Raw genomic sequence first — 23,753 nt, forward strand, 5'->3', positions numbered from 1 at the left:
ATATACATACATACATATATATATATATATATGTGTGTGTGTGTGTATATATATATTAAACGGGTAACCCGGTTCGATCCTGCCCGGTCCACCACGGGTTGGTCACTTAGTGAGTCAACCCAACCCGACTCATTTATTAGCGAGCCAGAAAAATCTGAATCCGGCTCGACCCACCACGAGTTGGTGGGTAAACAGGTTGACTTACTAGCCCATTTAATTAGAGTTTTTGTAAATAAAAAAAATTACAAACTTTCTATATTCAAATTTAAACAAATTTCGCTCCCAAAAAATGATGTTAAACTGAAGACAATTCAAAATAATAATAAAAAGTACAATATAATTCAAATGTCATCGAACAACAAACACAAAAAACATACAAAAAAACCTGCTCCTTGAAGAATTTTAGTGAAGAAGTGAGAGTGACACCACCGTAAATGAGAGCAAGTTCCGTGAGAGTGATTTGTGAGAGCACAAGTTACTTTTTTTGTATACACAGTGAGTGGAGAAAGTATTTTATTTTTTAGGGTATCATAAATAAAATAATAAATTAAAAAATAAAATTAGGTAGCTAGGTTGGCGGGCCAACCCGGTCCACCACGGGTTCAACCCGCATAAGCCGAGTTTAAATAAGCCGGGTTGAAATTTGACCCGTATAAAAAAAATTCAATTTTTTCAAACCCAACCTAGCCCGAACCCTGATGAGTCGGATTGCCTCGCGAATTGTGACCTATTTTGACTACTCTAATATATATATATATATATATATATATATTCGAAACCTATCGAAAATAAGCTTAGCCTGAAAAATAAAATGCGCAATCCCCCGCCCCCCTTAGATGCCGAATTTAACCATAACAAAATAATATATAAGAAGCTAAATCCGTTTACCTTTAAAAATTAGAGAATTAAAGTCAACCATTAAAAATATAAAGATGAAAAATATAATTTTTTTCTATTATAAAATTAACGTATATTTGTGTAACATGCCAGCCACTCCATTCAACATCGATATGCAACTAAAAGGATAGTGCCTTGCACGTAAACCGCGTTTTGCTCAACCCAACTTCAACTCGTATTATGTATATGTATATAAGCTACACGTTATATTTATATATTACGCAAGTCATATACTGTTCCAATAAAATACATATATATTACAATTTACAGCAAACTTCAACTCATGCATATGTATATATATACATACACTTTCACAAACCTGTTATTATTATCATCATAACTCAAATCAGCATAAACTAGCTATAGCAATAACAATGTCTTCCTTCAAATCTTATGGCAAAGTTGATGAATCAGAGCAAGCCATGCTCGAAGTTCGGCGCAAAACCCGAAAGAGAATGACGATCATAGCCTTGTCCACAATAGTCCTCATTGGAGTTTTGTGTGCTGCAGTGTTTGGAACAGTTGCTCATAACAACAACAACAACTCAAATGATGCTGATAACAATGCTGCTTCTGTTTCGAACTCAGTGAAGGCTGTTTGTGATGTTACACTCTACAAGGACGCCTGCTACAGCAGTCTTGGTTCTCTTGCACACTCTGGTCAGGTTTCACCTGAGGAGTTGTTCTTGTTGTCTATTAAGGTGGCCTTAGCTGAGGCTTCTAAGGCTGCTGAGTATTTCTCTGAGAAGGGAGGGTTCAGTGGCTTGAATGTTGATGACAGGATCATGGAAGATTTTAAGAACTGCAAGGATCTTCTGGGTCTTGCAGTTGATCATTTGAGTAGCTCTCTGGCTTCTGGGGGGAAGTTTTCCTTGGTTGATGTGTTAGAGGATCTCAGAACTTGGTTGAGTGCTGCAGGTATATAAGCGTTCATGCTTCTTTAAATTTGCATCACATCTTGAGTCATGACTACAACTTCTATTTTGACTCACTAAAAATTTGTCTATTTCTCTACGATGGTCATAACTCTTTTTATTTAACCCTTTTTGCCTGTTTCACTAAAACAGGTACTTACCAGCAAACCTGCATTGATGGCATTGGAGAGGCAGAAGAAGCATTTAAGAGCAGTGTATTCAATATTCTGAAAAATTCAACAGAGTTCACCAGTAACAGTCTTGCCATCGTTACATGGCTTGACAAGGCTGCAAGCAGTGTGAAACTGAGGCGCTTGTTGAGTACTTTGCCACACAAAGATGAAGAGCCAAAGTGGCTTAATTCTAAAGATCGAAAGATGCTAGAAGCTGATGATTTGAAGAAGAAAGCTAATATTGTTGTAGCCAAAGATAGCAGCGGAAATTTTAAAACAATCACTTCTGCACTTAAACATGTCCCTGAAAAAAGTGACAAGAGAACTGTGATCTATGTGAAGAAGGGGATTTACACTGAAAATGTGAGAGTGGAGAAGACCAAATGGAATGTCATGATCATTGGTGATGGTATGAACGCCACCATTGTATCTGGAAGCCTTAACTTTGTGGATGGCACCCCAACATTTTCATCAGCAACATTTGGTATGTAACACTTTCTATGCGTACCTTATACATTATTTTAGACACTAAAAGGACGTTTTTCTAAACTAGTATCAAATTAAATTCTATTCATTTTTATTTTTGACAAATTTTATGTTTGGTGGAGAGTGCCTAACACAATTATTTTTTTTTTTTAAATTGAGTTAAATTACGCTATTCAATGTATACATATTGTTGGAGATCCTATATTTTATTAGAGATGAGAAAAATTTATAATGTATAAATAAATCTTAGTTTGAAAGCTGATATTTTAAGGTTCGGTTAAACTTAGGGTGTGTTTAGTTTCAAGTGAGATAGAGTGGAGTGATTTAAAGAGATGGAGAGAAGATTGAGCTATTTACTGATTTAAGAGATAGATGAAGAGATTTGAAGAAAAATTTGAGAGTTTATGAATAATTTAATGGATGTGAGAGTTAAAAAAAATTATATTAATAATTTTAAATAGAAAATTATTCTTTTGTCCCCATATTAAAAATAAAGTGAAAGAAAACTAAATTTAGTTTAAATGGAGGTCTTGCATAGTCCTACATCTGCAATAGACTATTGCGGGACATGGTATTGAGGTAGTGATGCTTCATAAAGCAAAAGATTATAAAACAATTTAATTTCACTCCTAAACGAAAACAACAAGATGTAAAATACACTATGACCAATCCTCCACTACTAAATACTAGAAACACTTTAAAAGCTAGAAGGAAGTGTTTAAGATTAGAAGATGCTAGAAGATTTCGAGAGAAGGAAACGCTTGTTGTATTGAATGTTTCTAATCTTTTTGATTTTATTACAAATGATACAACTATCCCCTATTTATACTAGTGGCACCTCTTTAACCAATGGTTAGGATCTTGCCACCATAATATTCATCCAAGGGCTTTAATTCATTCTCTAGAGCTTTCTAAAATATTTCTATAATTCTAAACTTATTTAGATACATCTTACAGATAAGCATTCTTAGATATTTTTATACATCATTCTAGAATCCTACTAGATAGAATTTTTCTAGAATTCCATTTGGTCCTTTTTTAATCTTTGGACTTTATATGCCCAATATAAAATCAATTTCAACACACCTACCCAGCCATTGATGTTAGTCACTCCACCACCGCAAAGAGAACTCCAAGCCAAGCACCACCTAGAACCTAAAAAAAAAAACGAGGAGAATGAGTTACAAATACAAAATGAACTAAGAGAATTAGTTCCCTCAAACTAGAAATTGGTTTTAACATGCTCGAATTCATTCTCCCACCCATTGAAAAACATGGAATTGGTTCCACCTTTGCATTGCTTTGTGCACGATTTGAATTGCAAGATAAAAATGTTATTGCCTTTGAAGCTATAGTAAATCTCATTAGATCTTCTCCTCACTCGAGGATTGTAATTTTAATACCCATCCTGAAATCATTATCTTTTAATTCGCTCAAATTCATAAAAACAAATAAAAGTTGCACTTGCTAACCATCGCTTCCATACATATAGTAAATTCACAAAAACAAACACTAAGTTAGTGTCCACATTTTAAAATAGTATCAAATCCATCTAAAATTTAAATTCTTTTATTTGTTGGACTATACCATTAATCTTTTGTCTCACAGTAAAAATGTATATACTTAATTATAAGAGGTTTGTTGGATATCACTTATCAATTAACAATTACACAAATGATATATATAACTAAATGCAAAACTTTATCTTAAAAGCTAGTTCTATAAAGTTGAATTATTTGAATGTACACTTCGTTAAGACAAATGATCTCATCTATTAATATAAGGTTTTTGTTGTATCTTTTAAGATTATAAATACATCATGTACTCTTAGTTTATGAGAAGAGACTAAAAAGGCACTGTTTTAAAGTGAATGAAAGTTAATGATAGACAAAAAAAAAATGACATTTTTGGGAAAGAGTGGTATATATAAGCCTTCTGATTGTAGTCTATATTGATTTTTAACACTTTTTGTATGTGGTATAACATACTTTATTTCTTTCCTTTGGTGCAATTTAGCTGTGTTTGGGAAGAATTTCATTGCTAGGGACATGGGATTTCGCAACACAGCTGGTCCACAGAAGCACCAGGCAGTGGCACTGATGAACACTGCTGATCAAGCAGTTTACTATAGGTGTCAAGTTGATGCATTTCAGGACAGTCTCTATGCTCATTCCAACCGCCAATTCTACAGGGAATGCAACATTTATGGCACAGTTGATTTCATTTTCGGTAATTCAGCGGTTGTCCTCCAAAACTGCAACATTTTTCCAAGGGTGCCTATGCAGGGTCAGCAGAACACCATAACAGCACAGGGCAAAACTGACCCCAACATGAACACAGGAATTTCAATTCAAAATTGCAGCATTTCACCCTTTGGGGACTTAAGTTCTGTGCGGACATACCTTGGAAGACCCTGGAAGAACTACTCAACCACAGTGTTTATGCAGTCCTCATTGGGGAGTTTCATCAACCCAAATGGATGGTTACCATGGGTAGGAAACTCAGCACCAGATACAATATTTTATGCAGAATTTCAGAACGTTGGACCTGGAGCTTCAACTAAAAATAGGGTCAAGTGGAAGGGTTTGAAAACCATTACATCTAAACAAGCTACCAAGTTCACTGTCAAAACTTTTATTTCAGGGGAGAAATGGATTCCAGCTTCGGGTGCCACCTTTAAATCTTCTCTCTGATCACTTTGATACACATAATACAACATATGATGCAAATTCTGTCTGTAATATCTTCAAATTTCCCATTTTTTTCTTTTTACCATTGATTTGATTCGATATACAGATTAACTCAATTTGAGGCTTCTTTTGAAGATCTTGGGACCTACTAGAGGCATTACACCTCTTATGAGTATTCATTTGATATTATGTTTACAACAATCTCTTTATTTTTTTGTTTTAGCCCTCTTTTCCTTGAACGTGCTTGCAACTACTTGCCCATACTGTGTCATACATTCAAGTTTATGATATTTGTTTGATTTGGACAAAAAATCTTTGACTTGAAGGTTTATAAAAAATAAAATGAAGCAAAAGGGTCTATCACTTTGCTGTCCCATGTTAATGGTATTCATGTCACATTATTAACTAACCTAATATGACAAAAACCAAAAATTCAAACTTCTCTGAATAATAAACAATTGTAACTTCATCTCAAGATAAAAAAAATTTCAATTTGATCCAAACATTCAACAAATGACCCTCACTCCTTTTGTAAGCTCTTTCAAGACATAAAAATGATGATACTGTTACATCACATTCTAATTAACCAATGGTGAATCAAATTTATTGTTACTCCATACAATTGAATTCAGTAACCTAATCTAAAGCCCTTCAGAGTAGGGTATATCAGTATCTGGAAGCCATGTATTTCCTAAGGTAAAATTGTACACAGTAAAGTTCCAAGCTTGTGTAGGGTTCAGTATATTGTAACCATTCCATTGTACCCTCTTGCTTGTATCAGAACCAGGTCCAAAGTTATTGAACTCACCATAAAAGAGGGTGTCTAATCCATTTGTTCCATTCCATTCTAACCATCCAACGGATTGAATGAGTTCTCCAATATAGGACTGCATGTATACTGTCCTTGAGTACAGTTTCCATGGCCTGCCCAAGTAATTTTGAATTGAGTTAAAGTCTGCAGCCAAGTCAGGTGCAGCCTCAATCCTGCAATTCTGGATTGAAATTCCTGTGTTTTGATTGGGGTCAGTTCTGCCTTGTGCTGTGACAGCATTCTTCTGCTTTGGCAATGGTTTTCTGGCATAGATGTTGCAGCTCTGGAACACCACAGCAGCATTTCCAAAAATGAAATCCACAGTACCATAAATGTCACATTCCCTGTAGAATTGCCTGAGAGAGTGGACATAGAGAGTGTCTTGATATCCTTCAAAACTGCAACGGTAGAATGTGGAGAGGTCTGCATTGTTCCTCACAGCCACTGCTTGGTGCTTCTCAGGGCCAGCAGTGTTTCTGAATGTAACATCCACAGCAACGAATCTTTCTCCAGAAACAGCTGCATTAAACATACAAAAAGTTTAATCTCATCAGATTCATTGAAGGAATATCGAATTCGGATTCTCTACTAAAATTAGTGTATTTAACGCAGAGAATCTAGACTTAGAAATATCACTGATCATGTATCATTTAACCATTAAAAATGAGTTCTCTACGACCCTTAAAAGAGAACACCATGAGCTTCCAAAATATTATAATTTACTTACCAAAGGTTGAAGAATTGAAAGTGGTCCAACCATCTACAACACTATGGTTGCCTGTGATGCAAGTCTTGTTGATGCCATCACCAATAAGCAAGATATTCTTCTTCTGAGAGGGAACAATGACATATTCCTCATAGGATCCTTCTTTTGCATAGATAAGGAAATAGCCATCTTCTGGCCTTAAGTTATCTGGTGCAGCAGCAATAGCCTCTCCAATGGAGGTGAAGTTGTCTTTGCCATTAAGGTTCACAATCACAAACTCTTTAAGCAGAATTCCCTTGCTCTCACTTTCTTTAAGAATCCTTTCACTTCTAGTGCTGCAATTCGATGATGCTTCGCAACTGTACTTTGTGTGAAGAAGCTGGGCAAAGTAATGTTTCAATTTTAGCCTTTCAGTTAACAATTTAGCTTTTCGTATATTCAATAGAAAGACTTCTTTTATTGAGAGATTTAAAATCATACAATATCAAAGCTAAAGAAACAAAGAATACAATTATATCAAACACTTTCCACCAATAAGAAACAATCAAACACTTCAACACTTAAACACTACACAATCTAACACTACAATCTGATATCAAAAAATTTTTAAAAAAATTATTAAAATACCATAATCCATACTACAAAATGTATATAAAATGAAAAAAAAAATTTAAAAACTTTATGACAATATATACGTAGTAGTTTGTGTTTCAAATATTTTTTAAACATAATAAAACATGTTTTATTGTCAAAAAATTATTAATAAAAGTTGTCAAAATGTGATGATCATATAAAATGGCAGGTGCAGAGAAAGATGCTAGTTTGGTTTAAGAGTTACACGTGCATGATTTTGTTTTTTATTCGTAAAACATGCAAAGAACCCACGTGGCAAAATCATCAGGTTATTACTCATAGTTTAAACTTTAAAACCAACCTGAGTTGACCTCAACTAACCAATTCTTGGATCTGGTTGACTTTAATTATTTTTGTTATGAACTGTGAAAAAATTATTTTGTAATATTTTCTATATCATAGCTTCATCTTATTTTGTATTTAATCTTTTTCTAAAAGTATTGTGAAAATATGTTGAAATAGCATAAACAATCCTATAGGTAGAGGAATTGGATTATAAGTAGGGAAATCAAAATGAGATGAGATTTGTGGGTCAATTTGTTAAGATGGGACGAGTCAGATTAGAATATTTAATTTTTTAATTTATTTTAGGTTGAAAGTGTTTTTCATACATCACCTCATAATTTTTTTTTTACACTCTTATATTTCTAAAATAATTTTCTTCAATGGATTTTAAAATCTATTAATGAAACAAACCTCTCAACAAATTTTGAAATTTATTGAAGAAAAAAATTTTCAACAAAATCTGTTAAAAAACTTTTCAAAAGCTTCGACAAATCTTGTAATTTATTAAAGACTTAAGAAATTTTTCAATATATAATTGAAAGATTTTTTTTTTAACGGGATTTCAAAATCTGTTGAAGAGAAAAGATAAAATATAAGATATTTTAAAATGCAAGGTATAGTTTTAGAATTTAAAAAGTGTGATGGTGCAAGAAAAAATGTAGTGATGCAGAAACACTCTTAGTTTGGTTTGCCTAATGTATGTATGTATATGGTAGATCAAAGACGAGTCAGTCAATCTGTATGAGTTATTAATCCGTTTTATTTTTCATTTTTATGTTATTTTTTAAATTAAAATTAAAATAAAAATAATTAAAAAGAATTAAATTTTTTACATTATATTTTTATAAAAACGTAAATATGTGATATTATTATAATTTAAATAATTAACACTTACAAATTAAGTTTTAATTATTAATTATAATAAAATAATGCAATAAATAAATGTAATAATTATTTTAATTTATCTAATTAAATATATTAATTAATTAATTACATGTATCGTTTTGTCATCCTTCCTTACTTATAAGTTTATAATTTTATTGTGTGACCAGCCTTCGACACAGCCATGAGGCCACAAAGAATGCTGTTTTTAATGTTTTAGTTTATTAAAATCTATGTGCTTGAGCAAATGTATGTAAGAAATTATAGGGTAGAACTGTATGGAAATGATCCAAATTCAAATTTATTTCAATATATATATATATATATATATATATATATATATATATATATATATATATATATATATATTAAAATTGTTTACCTTAAAGTTATATAGTTAATATAAAAAAATTATAAAAGTACAGGTGACTGAAAGAGCTCTATTTTAATTTGTTGTGATGCATTTTTTTTAACTATTAATTGTTTCACAATCAATTTTATAAACAAATTCTCTTATCATAATCTTTTTATAAAGTAAGTGTTGAATTAAATTATTTACCCAAACTAAACCGTACAAATGTAATTTTTAGGCACAACCAACCTAAACCACGAGTAAAATTAAAATGAAAAAGAAAGCGGTTTTAATATATGAATTATTTTCGTTAAATTAAATTTTGGTGTCTATATTTTTTAATTGAAAAATTCGCCTTTAAATGTAAAAAAAAAAAAAAAAATACCACAACTTTAGTCCTTTTGAATATTTTTTTTGGCCATGAAAATGTTAATAAATATTAAATTTTGAATTAAAAAAAAAATATTTATTTGCATGTGTTTAAAAGTTGAAAGGCTGATTCTCCATTTAAAATCACACCAATAAAAAAGGAACAAAAAAATTTAACAACATTTTTTTAACAATTTTTTGAAAAACATATGGTAACAATTTTTTGAAAAACATATGTGGCAGCTTATAATTGGTCTATTTTAAATATTTTTTAAACTTAAATTCAAATAAACCAATAAAATGATGACACGTGTCTTATTGTCAAAAAAGTTATCAAAAAATGTTGTCAAAATATCATGGTACATTAAAAAATTAAGTTTGGCAAAAATAAAATGCCTTCGTAAAATTCGAAAGAAGCATAGAAACCAACAAAAAACTGAAATTAAGGATCCAGATAGAAAATAGTTACCTTAATGAGCTTTTTCAGTGGCTGTCTGACCTTGTTATTCTGGGTGGGAAGACCATGTTTGCGAGTCTTATGCTTCTTCAGATTTTTCTTCAGAGCTTGCGTGACCAACCCAAGAGAGACACTATAGAGTTGTGTGACATTGTTGAGAGGCACAGCAAGGGTGTTGACAATGTTGCTCTTGATCACCACCAACCCATCATAGCAAGTGTAATGGTTAGTGGCCACAGCACTGAGATATGTTTCGATCTTTTCAACTAACTCTGTGTTGGAGGAGTCTGCAGATTTCAGCTCTTCTGAAACTGACTCCAGGTAGCCAACACTCAGCTGGCTAAGCTCACTACAGTCTTCTAGGGCTGCAATCTCTGCGCTGCTGAGAGAAGAAGATTGGTGCTTTTTGAGGAAATCCGCGAAGACTTTGGCCAGTTTTTTGGCTTGCTTGAGGCTTTGTTTGATGGAGAATTTTCCTAAGTTGTAAGGATCAGAAGGTGAGGATCGAATGGATGCGAAAAGGGAACGGCACAGTTTTGGATATAATGTGGCCTTGCATGCTGAAGAGGGTGAAGTTGGTGGAAGAGGTGGTGGTGGAGCACTTGTTAGAGAGGGTGATGGAGAAGGAGAAGTAGAAGGAGCATGTGTTGATGATGATGGAGAAGGAGAAGGAGAAGGAGCATGAGTTGGAGATGGTGATGGAGAAGGTGATGGAGAAGAAGCATGCGTTGGAGATGGTGATGGAGAAGGAGCATGAGTAGCATGTGTTGGAGATGGTGAAGGATTTTGAGCTAAGAGTAATGGAAGAAAGAGGGAGAGGAAAAAGAAGAAGAGAAGCGACATTTGTGGGGAAAACATGTTGAAGGATTAAGGTTTTGGTTCTTTGAGGATACGATGTTGTAATTGGATGGTGTGTTGATGTTGGAACAATGAGGATTTTTATAGGGTGATGCAGATGAAGTTACTAGGAAGCAAATAATTAAGGAAGAGAATGAGAGGGTGGGGGTGTCGGTTTGAGCATGCAAAAGGGGCGAAAATTAATGCATGGTAGACGGTCGGAACGTGGCTTTGAATAAAATTGTAATATGCATTGCAGTGGAGGAGCTTGTGATGATTGGTGTTTTTGAATAGATTATGATAAGTGCTTTTATTCATAGTGTATGACTTTGAATTGTCAAAGTTGCGTATACTTAGTAAGTGAGGTCAAACTTTCCCCTGTTGAGATTCTTTAGAGAAAGAACATGTGCAGAGTAAAATAATTTTTAAACTAGAAGAGATGATGTGAAAGAGAAAAGAAGTAACAACGTGTAATGTAGAAAAATAATTCTCTTACAAATACATAATTAATGTGATAAAGAGATACAGAAAAAATAAAATAATAATAATAATAATAATAATAATAATAATAATGTTCTTCAAATTAACTTAGTTAAGTATTTTTTTTATTTTATTGTACAAGATTTTCTTGTGGTCAGAGTCTAATTGATCCCTAAGTTTTTGTAAAGAAAAAGATAACAAAGGAATTTGGTAAGTACAGAAGGAGCAAATAATTGGAAAAAAAGGGAGTATTCAACAGGAAAGAACATGAGAGAGCTCAATTTTTCCACCATTCTTAAGGTTGTGAGGGAAACGCTTCGGATTCTTCTTGTATTTTTCTACGATTATCACGATGTTGGAATTTTTTTAGGAAGATAAACATATTTACTAAGATATCAGTTGTTAATTAATAAAATAGACTATATAAAATATCACTTTCAAAACAAAATCTTTAGTTATCTATATTCTTATATTCTTATATGTAATCCAACTATTTAATTTTTACTAAACATAAAAATTTTAAATAGCATCTAACACCATTAATAATAATTTTTTAATTAATTGAAACCATATATAATTCATCCTTTATATATTAGTTCTTACAAGGTAAATATACCTCAAGTGGAAATATCATAAATTCACTGTCTCTTCAAGACCAATATGAATGTAGAAGATGCTAACACTTTATATAAAGCAAATGTGTCCTATGGTAATAAATACTCACTAGTACAAAAACACGTACAACATCGAATATTATCGAATATTTTGAGCCTTTCACATAGAATTCAAGAACGACGTCATATCGGAAGACGTTAAATTAACATTGAATTTAAAAAATTCGACATTAAATTAACATCGAATTTTGTCAATATACGATGTTAATTATTATTATTTTTTAATTAATTGTGATTCTTTTTTATAACTTTACGAGACATGAAAAACATAAAAACAACAAATTTTAGTTTTTGGTATTTTATAAAGCATGAACTATGAACGTGTAATATAGTATCAACAAGAAACAAAAATAACAAACAACAAACAAGTTCAATCAAACAACAACAAACAAGTTCAACCAAAAAACAACAACAAACAAGTTCAAGAAAAAAAAACAACAAACAAGTTCAACAAATAAGTTCTTCAAAACGAAAATGAAAATTGTGGGTTCATTGGAATAAAGTGTTGCCACTAGTTAGAGAGAAAGCAGAATGCGCCTATGAAGGACAATAGCACGAAAATAATCGGTCAAAACAAACTAAAATCATACCTAAAGTAGTTAATTAACATGAACTTGTATCAAATGAAAGAAAGATTACATGTGATGGTTGTCAAACTTCGTTCGAGAAAAGTTTGAGCAGATAAGAGGGTCTTGTGCGCTAAGATAAAGTGAATGAATTTTCAATATTCTGCTAAAATTTTTATTGAATTCATTAAATGTTTTACATTCAACGTTTTATATTCTTTTACGTCGAATTACAATTCTAAACGACATCTAATAATTGCATTTATTTATAAAAATGCAACTGGTCATTTTTAACGTTGGCTATGGAGTGATTGGACGTTGAAGTGTGACGTTATACGTTATTTTTGTGCTAGTGACTATAATAATTGAATGTAATTAATTTATTTCATACAATATATTATTAATTCTATATTTATAGAATTTTATCTGGATGAGCCTAATCCAAGTAATTAATCACCTTAAACAATTTGTTTAATATTATTCTAATACGTTTTAACCATTACCTTAATTTAATCATAGGTACTCTTGTTGCCATGTCGAAGTCGACATGATGTCATACTTTCTAAGTAGATGTACATATCAAGTTGTGTGTGTGTATGCATGTGTGTGCGTTCGTGTGCGTGTGTGTCTGTGGGTGAGTGTGTGTGCGTGTGTGTGCATGTGTGTGTGCATGTTTGTGTGGGTGGGTGTGCGCGCGTGTGTGTATGTGTGCAAGTGGGTGTGCGTGTGTGTGTGTGTGTGTGTGCGTGTGTGTGGGTGTGTGTGTGGGTGTGCTCATGTGTGTATGTGTACGAGTGAGTGTGTGGGTGTGCGTATGCGCGTGTGCATGTGTGTGTATGGGTGTGTGTATATGCGCATGTGCGTGCTTGTACTTGTGTGTGAGATTGTGTGTGTTCATAACTAATTTTTAAATTAATTTTTTAACTAAAGCAGTTTAGTGTAGGTTAAATCAATTCTAATGTGTTTTTAATTTAAAATTTATTTACTTTAGCATTGGGTTAGATAAAACTAATTATAGATAAAATATATTTATAATATTAATTTAATTTGTATTGGTTTGTCCTAAACTAATGACAATATAACTTAAAAACAATTATCTTATAACACTTCTATGTTTAATAAAACTAATATAAATTGAAAAACGATGGAAAACCTTTTGGATGAAGGAGATGAAAATGGATAAGGAAGATAAGTATAAATACGAAGAAGAATGTGAATGAAGGAGAAGCTAAAAAATTGTGGATGAAGAGATGTGAATGGATTAAAAAGATAAATGTGAATATGAAGGAGTTGAATGTAAGTAAAGAAGATAATTGTGAAAAGATTTATGAATATATGATCCAAGAAGATAAGGGTGATAAGATTTAAAGATGATAAATCTCTTCAATCACAATTTTCTTCTCTCACTCTTTATATAAATATCACTACACTCGTTTTTTTCATTCACATTTATATGTTTTATTTATATTTGTCTTTTTTATCCACATTGATCTTCATCATCATAATCATCTTTTTCTTTCACATATCTCCTTTTTATCTTGTAATGTAGTATGATATATTGTTCCTTCTCAAAATAATACTTCTTTCTTTTGTAACCAACAAGTCTTTTCACACATTTTTTCAAAAAGAATTAAGATAAATATGTGGTTGTTTCAAAGTTATATATATATATATATGATTTTATATTTAAAACTTAAATTGTTTTTTATCTTCATAAAATGAGAGAACTTTGATTTTGTTCTTCACAACAATCTACAAAATAAATTTCAGAAAAGATTTTCATAATCTAATTCTCGTCCTTTTAATTTTGTCATTTATATGTGAACAAACTTTTTAAAGAAAAGGTACGCACGTAAAAGTTTATATATATATATATATATATATATATATATATATATATATATATATATATATATATATATATAACAAAAATTCAGGATAGGTAAACTACATGTACAACACAAGGACAACCTACGAACCAAAGTTAGTGAGAACCAAAATGTTAAACGATGTCTGCATAATAAAACCAGAATGTTGGAATTAAAGCTTCTTCTTCTATATATATATAACACTAACCACCAACAAAGATTCATCTGATAGAGTGAACAGAAAGAAACTACTTAGCAAGAATTACCTTTGCATTTTAGAATAATTAAATTGAGTTGGAGAAAGATAGTGCTGGGAATGTTAGAAGGTGAAAGATTATATTCTTAAAGAAAAGATTAAAAAAGAGTTTAGAAGTGATTCAATGAGGAAATACTTAATCTTAAAGTTTATTAATAACATGTCTGTCACAAGATAAAATTATAAAATAAGTAAGAAGAAAAAGTCAAAGAATGTTTAAATTTTACTTTTTATAATTTAAAAATAAGATAAGAAGTTGACATTGCAACATATATAACATTATGTTCATGAGAGACTTTATCTTTATACATTTCTTTAACATGCATGTAGTTATTTGGTACACTACTTTACCTTTTATAATCAGTTTGCTAAGCAATTTGACAAATTGTAGAAAGTTGATTTTCTAATATTCAGAAACTTGGTACCACAAGGTTATATTATATATCGCAAGTTGTAACAGTGTATAACGTGAAGCAGATGCTAAGATTTAAACTATGTTTTACTAATCTGGATTCCATCACAACAATTTAGCAAAATAGTGGGTCAAAGGTCAGCTAGATTTTATGTTCCCATTATATATTATGTGTAAGGGTAAAAAATATTTATTTATAACCTTATTAATTTTATAAAAAAAGGTATTGCTAATAATTTATAAAAATGAAATTGATCTTCAGAAACAAATTGTGAAAACTTGAAGGACTAGGCTAAAAGGAATAAAATTTTGAAGGCAATATATATATATATATATATATATATATATATATATATATATATATATATATATATATATAATATTAATTGTATAGGGAACTTGATACATGGAAGATTTGTCAACCGTTTCTCGCTAAGCCACCTATGACTTGCTCAATTAAAAGGTAGATCACTCGCTCAACATGTAGAGTGGTTCGTTCAGCGAGTAAGATTAGTTGAGAAATGATCAATTAAGTTTTCGTTCAGCACATGCATATATGTGTGTTGAACAAATTATATATTTCTGAAGTGGTTATTAGTGTTAGAAGTGGGTTTTAGGCCTAACTCAACCCCACAAAACCGACTTGTAAGGTGAGGTTTGCACCTTACTTATATATTATAATTTGGCCTTATCTCTAGTCGATGTGGGACTTCCAACACACCCCCTTCACGCTGAGGTATAGACATCTCATGTGTGATAGTAGAAATTGGGTGATCCAATATTGACCTGACAATGGGTGGAATAGAAAGAGAAATGCCCACTTAGAACTCGCTAGGATAGGCTTTAACCATGGCTCTGATACCATTTTAGAGATAAGTCCCACATCGACTAAAGATAAGGCCAAATTATAATATATAAGTGAGGTGCAAACCTCACCTTACAAGCAAGTTTTGTGGGGTTTAGTTAGGCCTAAAACCCACTTCTAACATGGTATCAAAGCTATGGTTAGAGCCTATCCTAGCGATATTTGTTGGGCATATTGTTCCACCCGCTATTGGGCCGTTATCGGACCACCCATTAATATCTAGTCTCACGCTCCAGATGTATATACCTCGGCGTGAGGGGGATGTGTTGGAAGTTCTATATCGACTAGAGATAAGGCCAATTTATAATATATAAGTGGGGTGGTGCAGACCTCACCTTACAAGCCGGTTTTGTAGGGTTCAGTTAGGCTTAAACCCACTTTCTAATATGGTATCAGAGCTATGGTTAGAGCCTATCCTAGCGATATTTGTTGGGCAGATTGTTCCACCCACTATTGGGCCGTTATCGGACCACCCATTAATATCTAGTCTCACGCTCGAGATGTATATACCTCGGCGTGAGGGGGGGTGTTGGAAGTCCCACATCGACTAGAGATAAGGCCAATTTATAATATATAAGTAGGCTGTAGACCTCACCTTACAAGCCGATTTTGTGGGGTTGAGTTAGGCCTAAAACCCACTTCTAAAATGGTATCAGAGCTATGGTTAGAGCCTATCCTAGCGATATTTGTTGGACATATTGTTCTACCCGCTATTGGGCCGTTATCGGACCACCCATTAATATCTAGTCTCACGCTCCAGATGTATATACCTCAACGTGAGGGGGGTGTGTTGGAAGTCCCACATCGACTAAAGATAAGGCCAATTTATAATATATAAGTGGGGTGCAGACCTCACCTTACAAGTCGGTTTTGTAGGGTTCATTTAGGCTTAAACCCACTTTCTAATAATTAGTTCGAGAAAGACAGAGAACAAAGAAGTTTTGGTATGAGGAAATACAAAACAATTCCAAGAACTCTGAGGAGGCTCATTCAGGACATCAAGACGTCACTTTTCACCAATTTTGATCAAACATGTATGTTTTAGATGACTATGAATAGCTAGATTTTTGTTTCGTTGGAATTGGAAGAAATGAACTCACTGTGATGTAATTTTCATGTGTAATATATTCATGTTGTTCATATGCTCTTCTTGGTTTTACTATATTTTCTATGGAAATATAATGAAATTTGAATATTTATGAATATTGGAAAGTAAACTTGAATATGGACATAAGAAAGAGCAACCAAAAGGAACGATATTAGAAATGGTGTCAATTCTTTTGGTCATTATTGAACATCATATATTTTAATGCAAATTATATGTTAAATGAATTAAGGAATTAACGACTAAATATATACATTCAGAACTTGATTCAAGGAATTAAATTAAGTATACATTGATGTGAATGTTTGAACGCATGATATGTTGTCCAAAATTTTACTCTAACGTGATTTATGAAACCCAATTCCAACAAAGCTTCTCTCAAATTTTCAATCGTAATCTTTAAATTCTTGTTATCATCAATATGAATTCAATCGTTATCATTTCTAAATTGATTTTGGAAAATAATTCTGATTAAACAAATATAACACAAGTCTATTTGGAGAACGATACTTGAAACTTACACTTACTATTTGAAACAATTTGATTCACTTACCAAAAGGTTATCGATAATTTTCTATGTCTTTTTATAAAATACTTGCAAATGTTGTTATGAAATATATTGTAGAAAACATTTTTCACATAAAATTTTATAGAAAATACTTGCTAATTTTATAATTTTATAAGAAATAATTACCTATGAATGAATTATCTCTTAATTATAACACTTAGAAAAACATTCATGAAATAGAAAAAATTATAGTACTATTTTTATATTTTTTTCTTTATGATTAATAAATTAAAAATATATATTACATATAAAAATTGAAGACTTTTTTCATCATACATATTCCTAAATATTTATGTGTTTTAACTCTCACATACGACTAAAATAAGAGCTTTTATTAAAGGAAAAATGTAAGAATTAAAGTTTAGTTTTTTTTTTTAATTTTGACTTTTTCAAAGATTTTTAATTTTAATATTAATTATACTCTTATTTGTTGAGATAGTTGACAACACAATATCTATATCATTCTGGTTTTTTATGATGACAACACATTTTTAATAATACATGAATTATTGATGCGTTACATGTTATGTTGTTCATTGATTAATATCTGATTGAACGTGTTTTTGTGTTTATCTTAATATGTGTATGCACATTTTTTGAGCTTATATATGTTACATCATATTTGGTTGCATTACACATGTTTTGAAAGAAGAAAACCACATGCACTTTTATGAACTTACATTGTGTGGCATAACTGCAAGCTGTAAGTCAACTTTATTATGGGGGAAGTCAAATTAAGCTCGTGATTATGCACAGATTTTGTGAAACAATGCTATGTAAGATTTTGTGTTGAAAAGAATTTCAAAATGATCTGACATGTTGGAGTCAACTATGTGCGCCATGCATTCGACTACATCAGTTGCTTGATTTGAAATTCTATTATGCTCATGAACAGTAACGGCTATATTTTTAAAATTTAGTTGAGCAATGAATGTTACTCAACTCCTTTGACTGAGAAATTAATTGGGTTGACTAGAATACTACTATCGTGTCTTAACTATTATAACTGATTTAATTCAGCCGACTGTATTAGTAGTATAATCGACTACAGGAGCGTCTGATTTGTAGAAATCCATAAATAGACGAGACATGAGTTGTTTCAAAGAACTTTTGAAAATCTAACAAATTTCATATTTTATTTCAGATTGTTCTTTGGAAGATTAAAGCTCCAAGAACTTATCAAGAACATGGTTGTGATATTTCTTTGAAGAGTTTCTGAAGGAGAATTGCGTTGCACACATTGCTTGATCATTATCTGCACATTGAGGTGTTTCTAGGTTGATCAAGATTCTTGTTGGCATCTGCGGTGATTGTTGTGTTACCTGTTGTGACTACAGGAGTTGGATTCGTGGAGTCTGGTACACTTTGAGGATTGTTCAAAGTGGATTGCAGATTGCAGGAGAGGGGACATCTTGCTGCAAGTCTTGCTGTATTGTTTTCCTATATTTTGGTTAAAGGGTTAAAGAGGTGTTTTATATTTTTGACATGGAGGTCTTCTATAAAAGCCTTGTTGTAAAAACCTTGACCATTATAGCATTTGCTTCCTGTTACTAGAAGGACACTGAATGTAGGCATTGAGGCCGAACCAATATAAAAACTTGCGTTTAAATTCTCTATCCCTACTCTTTTACATTCAGTCGATTTTACAATTTTTGTAGTCAACTTTGATTTTCCGCTGCACTTAATTTTCTATTACTTGTGATTCAAGAAAGTTTGTAAAGTTTATACTTTGATTTAAAAATTTAGAAAAGACTCTCATTTTGAAAACTCACCAATTCACCTCCTTTTGGTGTTAAAACAAAGCCTACATGTTTCGCAACATTATTCTCATAATGAAATTAAAACATAATTAAGAACACCTAGTGATATTAGTTATTTTTAGACTGTCATAAAAGAATATGATGCTATATTTCAAATAATTCCTAATTTTTGAGAATGTAGATGTAAAAGAATACGATGACGATGGTTACTAAAATTACTTAGAACAACTTAGTATTATTAGTAGGATTATAATAATTATTATTATTTTCTCTATATTTAGTGTCATGAAACTTTAGCACTGTGCAACAATAATTCCGTGCTCTTACTAACATATGAATCATAAATAAGATAATATATAACCCTAAATCCTAAATCATTTTGTTTCTTCAGGAACAAAATAATCCCAACTTTAACCCTAAATCCCAAATTAGTTTGCCTATTCATAAACAAAAAGATTCCACCTTTGAAGTTCCAAGGCGCTTTTGAACACTCCTCGGTGTGAGGGAATGTAGTAGTAATTAAAAGTTATTTATATTAAATCTTCCTTTATTAAGTAATTACTACATAATGACAATTGTTAATTTTTATTCAAAACAACTTGTTTTCAACAATGATTAAAATTCTTTTTTATATATACTGTAATGTATAAAATAAAAATAGAAAGTCTTACAAATATTTGATCAAGTAAAAATATTTATCGTATTTCTTAGTTCTTTAAAAAAGAACCCTTAAATAACACTTATAAAAGGAAAGCGGGAGAATTATTCTTTATAAAATAAATAAATAATTCCAAATTTAGTGAAGAGGATTGAATATATTTTATTCAAAAATAAATATTAATAATTTTTAAAAGTTGATAAGAAGATAAGAAGGAATAAATGAAAATTTAGATAAACATTAGGTATAAAGAATGTTAAAAAAAAAAAAAAAACCTTCATCTTATTAATAATTTACTCATCCATTTAAATCTAATCTTAGAAACCTCAAGTTTTAAAAACTATATTATTTCTATTTCTATGCTTGAACCAAACATGCAAGTGAAGAAGAAGAACTCAGTTCCCCATCAACAAAATTGTGTTATCATTGATAAGATTTTATCACACACATGATTAAAATACTGAAAATACTCAGTATTATAATATTGAACATAGATAATAAATGTATGAGTATGTAATTGAAATTATATGTAGGCAAGTGGTCATTAGTGAAGTGAGTAATTAGAAACAATGTTATTAAACTCGCGAGTTTACGTAAACTCGTGAGAGTCGAGTAAACTCGACTCGTAAACTCGTAAGAGTTTACTTCAAATGAAAAATATTATATAAATAATATCTTAATTTAAATAAGTCTACAAAATTATATAACTTTAAATAAATAAAATTTATAGATATATTGTTCATAAAAATAAATATTGTAAAATATAAATACTTGGATTATTGTCATTAATTTTGATGTATTTCATTAAATATATAATAAAAAAAGACCAAACGACCTTGTTTTTCTTAATTTCCCCCCTTTCAAGCTCGTAGAATCGCTCTAAACTCGTGATTCTACACGATTCTACCGATTTCACAATTAATTTTACCGAGTTTACGCAGAAAAGAATTTACTTCCGAATTAACTCGGAAGCCATGTCTGGAAACGTAAACTCGTAAGAGTTTAAGAGTTAACTCAGGAGTTTGATAACCATGATTGGAAACTATATTGACCACTACTATAATATTTCAAATGTATATATAAAATTACAAAAGACGGTTCATATTGTAACATTTGACCTTGGATTTTCCGATGTGAAAGGCATAAGTAAGTATTTGTGATTATAGTACAACTTTGTATTGCACAAATTCCAATCCACTCAACGCGTATGCCAACTATAAATCATATGCTAAACGTATTTTTCATGGTTAAATTGATGACCTAGTAAACTGGGAAGAAGCTTAGCGTGTAAACCCATGTGCATGTAGCTCGTACCACACATGCATATTAATAATTAAGTTCCATGGCTGCAAGAGCTCACCAAAATCTTAATTATAGCATGTTTTCCAACTTTCAGTTGCTTATCAAATTGCTTGTTTCAATAGTATAATGCCATGGCCTCGGCTCCTTCATTCCTTCGCAAAATTCATCTTAATAAGAGTAAAATTAATATTACTGTTTGTTTTTACTACACTTAAAAGTCTCATACTTTAGTAATCAAAGTTAAATATAGCTTAAATATTTTTTTCTTTTTTCCATTCTCATGGTATCCTAAAAAAACTGATATTTAGTGAAAGCTATATATAGAGAGAGGTTTTTATCCTCTTCAAATTAAATTGTAGAGATTTTTTAAACCTTCATGGTTAGAGTCATCACAAGCTATTTGTGAAGATTTTTCGCAATTTTTGGTATCATATTCATCTTATAGAAGCTTTTTTATGAAAGGTTTTAACCTCCTTACTACTAACTATTATTTTGTGAAGATTTTAAGATTTTTTTTATTTATAATTACCTATCTACATTAATAATTTCTTAATTTCATGAAATCTGGTTTTCATAATATAAAATATATAAAATTGAGCAATACACAAAAATTAAAAAAATTAATTCTATTAGTGATTTAAGATAAAATTATTGACAATTACAATATAAATATATATAAAATAAATACATAATATTTAAGAAACATTACAAAATTAGCTAAAAAATCGTAAATAACTAGACCAATTGAAAATATATAGATTAATGTTGATGAAAGTTTAGCATCAAATTAGTAACTCTGCATTTGCTTCCTATCCTGTCAAGTAAAGTAGAATTACTTTTCTTAAACTCATTCCTCCATCATTATTCTTTTCAGTAGTTTGATTCCAACAGTATGCCAGTCATTGTTACTAGGCTCCCTTGCTTCCATTGATTTAAATCTTTGGTTGATGATTTGTATAAGTGATGTTTTTATTTCGTTGTCAATTGCATAACTTATGAGTGCATATTTATATCTATCTTTTAGATTTAATTTCAAAATTTTAGTGAGACTTTTGCACTTGAATGGTTGATTTAAAGTACACTTGTGATAATTAGATTCATCGGGTTTGAGAATTAAAAAGACTTAAAAGGTGATTTTAGCGTATAAATTATTCTTGAATTTTATAATGTTTGTTGATGTAGCTGAAATTAGAGTTCAATTCATTCAAAGCATGGAAATAAGTGGCCCAAATTGCAAAATAAAGCGAAAAATTAGTTTATTCAAGAAAAAGAGTTGAATGCACTTTTGTTTTTACACTAGTACAAAAACAGCGTACAACGTCGAATAACTTTTACTTTTAATGATGAATTCGAGTTCGACGTCATAGCGGGATACGCGAATTTGACGTCGAATACCATAGCCTGACATTACTCTTTTATATCCACGTCAAGTTCTACAAAGTTCGACGTCTAATATCTGAATAAATTAAATAATTACATTTAGTGGAAGATTTGGCGTCTAATGTATGGGGGGATGTAAAGTTGACGTCAAATACAAAGAGGTATGATGTAACATTGACGTCGATTTATCTAGAATGACGTTACTTGTTGTTTATAGACACGTCGAATAGTAAAGAGGGTGTCGTCTAACATTTGAATATTTATATTTAAAGCAAGATTTGACGTCAATTGTAAGGGGGAATTGACGTAAAATTGACGCCGAAGTACATAGAACCACGTCACTTTTTGTTTATATACACGCCGAGTAACAAAGAGATGGACGTCTAATATTTGAATAAATATTTATATTTAAAGGAAGATTTGGCGTCAACTATAAGGGGACCTTATGCAAAATGACGTCAAACAAAAGGAGGCTTGACGTAAGGTTAACGTCGAACTTTTTGATGCATGATGTTACCCTCGCTGAGTGATAACGGTCTAAAAACCGTTATTTTCATACTTAAATTTGATATCAAAACACACCCTTTATGGCTTAGAATGAACTTTAAATCAAGTAAAACACTTAGTTGTGTCTTGTGAGAGTCAAAAGTTGGTTTTAGAGATATTATGCTTGTTTTACATTGTTTTGCAGGGTTTTAAGTGAATTGAAGATGGAAGTGAAGTAAGATGGACTTAGACCCATGAAAGAAGGAGAAAAATGATGAAAAGAAGGGTCAAGTGAGCCACTGAGCGCCAGAATGGACCGCTGGGCGCTCAGAGTGATTAGAGGGAAACTGCTCAGCAGCAAAACTAACCGCTGAGCGGTCAAAGTGGCAAGAGGGAAACCGCTGAGCGGTGAACTTAGGCGCCTGGGCGGTTGTTTGTTTTTATTAGCTAGATTCTGTAATCTTTCTGTTATCTTTTTGAGCTTATATATAGCCCCAGTGCGAATCAAAACATATTCTTTTGGCAAAGAGAGATGTCCAGAGCTATTCCACACACCTTGGAGGAGGTTCCTTGGATGCTTAGGCTCCAATCTACCAAGTTTAGGGTTATTTCTTTCATTCTTTCATCATAATTCATCAGTTTCACCATGATTATGGTGAACTAAACCCTTTGTTGTTGGGGAACAATGTAATATTTTGAAACTGTCATTTATTCAAATTCTTATTTATTTCATATGCTTGTCATATACTTGTTTATCAATTGTTGGGTTCTCATCTATGCTTAATGCTTTTATTGTTTAACTCATTCAGTAAAAGTGGTTTGTCTTTATTGATACGGGGACGTACGATAATGTCATGAACTGGTGAGAAATTCCTTGATTA

General features: G+C 31.3%; 2 protein-coding genes across 2 annotated transcripts; one reads left to right on the top strand and one right to left on the bottom strand.

The window, feature by feature from the left end:
* Positions 1-1,170: 1,170 nt before the first annotated feature.
* LOC106779518 (putative pectinesterase/pectinesterase inhibitor 24) lies at positions 1,171-5,377 on the top strand. Its single transcript, XM_014667635.2, has 3 exons — positions 1,171-1,815; positions 1,965-2,468; positions 4,487-5,377. The coding sequence occupies exons 1-3, from the start codon at positions 1,272-1,274 to the stop codon at positions 5,161-5,163; spliced, it is 1,725 nt and encodes a 574-aa protein (XP_014523121.1). The 5' UTR covers positions 1,171-1,271; the 3' UTR covers positions 5,164-5,377.
* Positions 5,378-5,665: 288 nt separating this feature from the next.
* Positions 5,666-10,846, bottom strand: LOC106779504 (probable pectinesterase/pectinesterase inhibitor 25). Its single transcript, XM_014667620.2, has 3 exons — positions 9,668-10,846; positions 6,699-7,056; positions 5,666-6,490 (listed from the first exon to the last, which is right to left on the bottom strand). Exons 1-3 carry the CDS (start codon positions 10,511-10,513, stop codon positions 5,802-5,804), a joined length of 1,893 nt encoding a protein of 630 aa, XP_014523106.2. The 5' UTR covers positions 10,514-10,846; the 3' UTR covers positions 5,666-5,801.
* Between the last annotated feature and the right edge of the window lie 12,907 nt (positions 10,847-23,753).

The sequence above is a fragment of the Vigna radiata genome, unplaced genomic scaffold (assembly GCF_000741045.1).
Source record: "Vigna radiata var. radiata cultivar VC1973A unplaced genomic scaffold, Vradiata_ver6 scaffold_289, whole genome shotgun sequence".
Lineage (NCBI taxonomy): Eukaryota > Viridiplantae > Streptophyta > Magnoliopsida > Fabales > Fabaceae > Vigna > Vigna radiata.

Excerpts from the sequence above, each read along its gene's own strand:
- LOC106779518 (XM_014667635.2), top strand. The coding sequence starts at position 1,272 with ATGTCTTCCTTCAAATCTTATGGCAAAGTTGATGAATCAGAGCAAGCC. Across the intron at positions 1,816-1,964 it reads AACTTGGTTGAGTGCTGCAG|GTACTTACCAGCAAACCTGC; the intron begins GTATATAAGCGT and ends TCACTAAAACAG. Across the intron at positions 2,469-4,486 it reads ATTTTCATCAGCAACATTTG|CTGTGTTTGGGAAGAATTTC; the intron begins GTATGTAACACT and ends GGTGCAATTTAG.
- LOC106779504 (XM_014667620.2), bottom strand. The coding sequence starts at position 10,513 with ATGTTTTCCCCACAAATGTCGCTTCTCTTCTTCTTTTTCCTCTCCCTC. Across the intron at positions 7,057-9,667 it reads CACTGAAAAAGCTCATTAAG|CTTCTTCACACAAAGTACAG; the intron begins GTAACTATTTTC and ends TACTTTGCCCAG. Across the intron at positions 6,491-6,698 it reads TTTCAATTCTTCAACCTTTG|CTGTTTCTGGAGAAAGATTC; the intron begins GTAAGTAAATTA and ends TGTTTAATGCAG.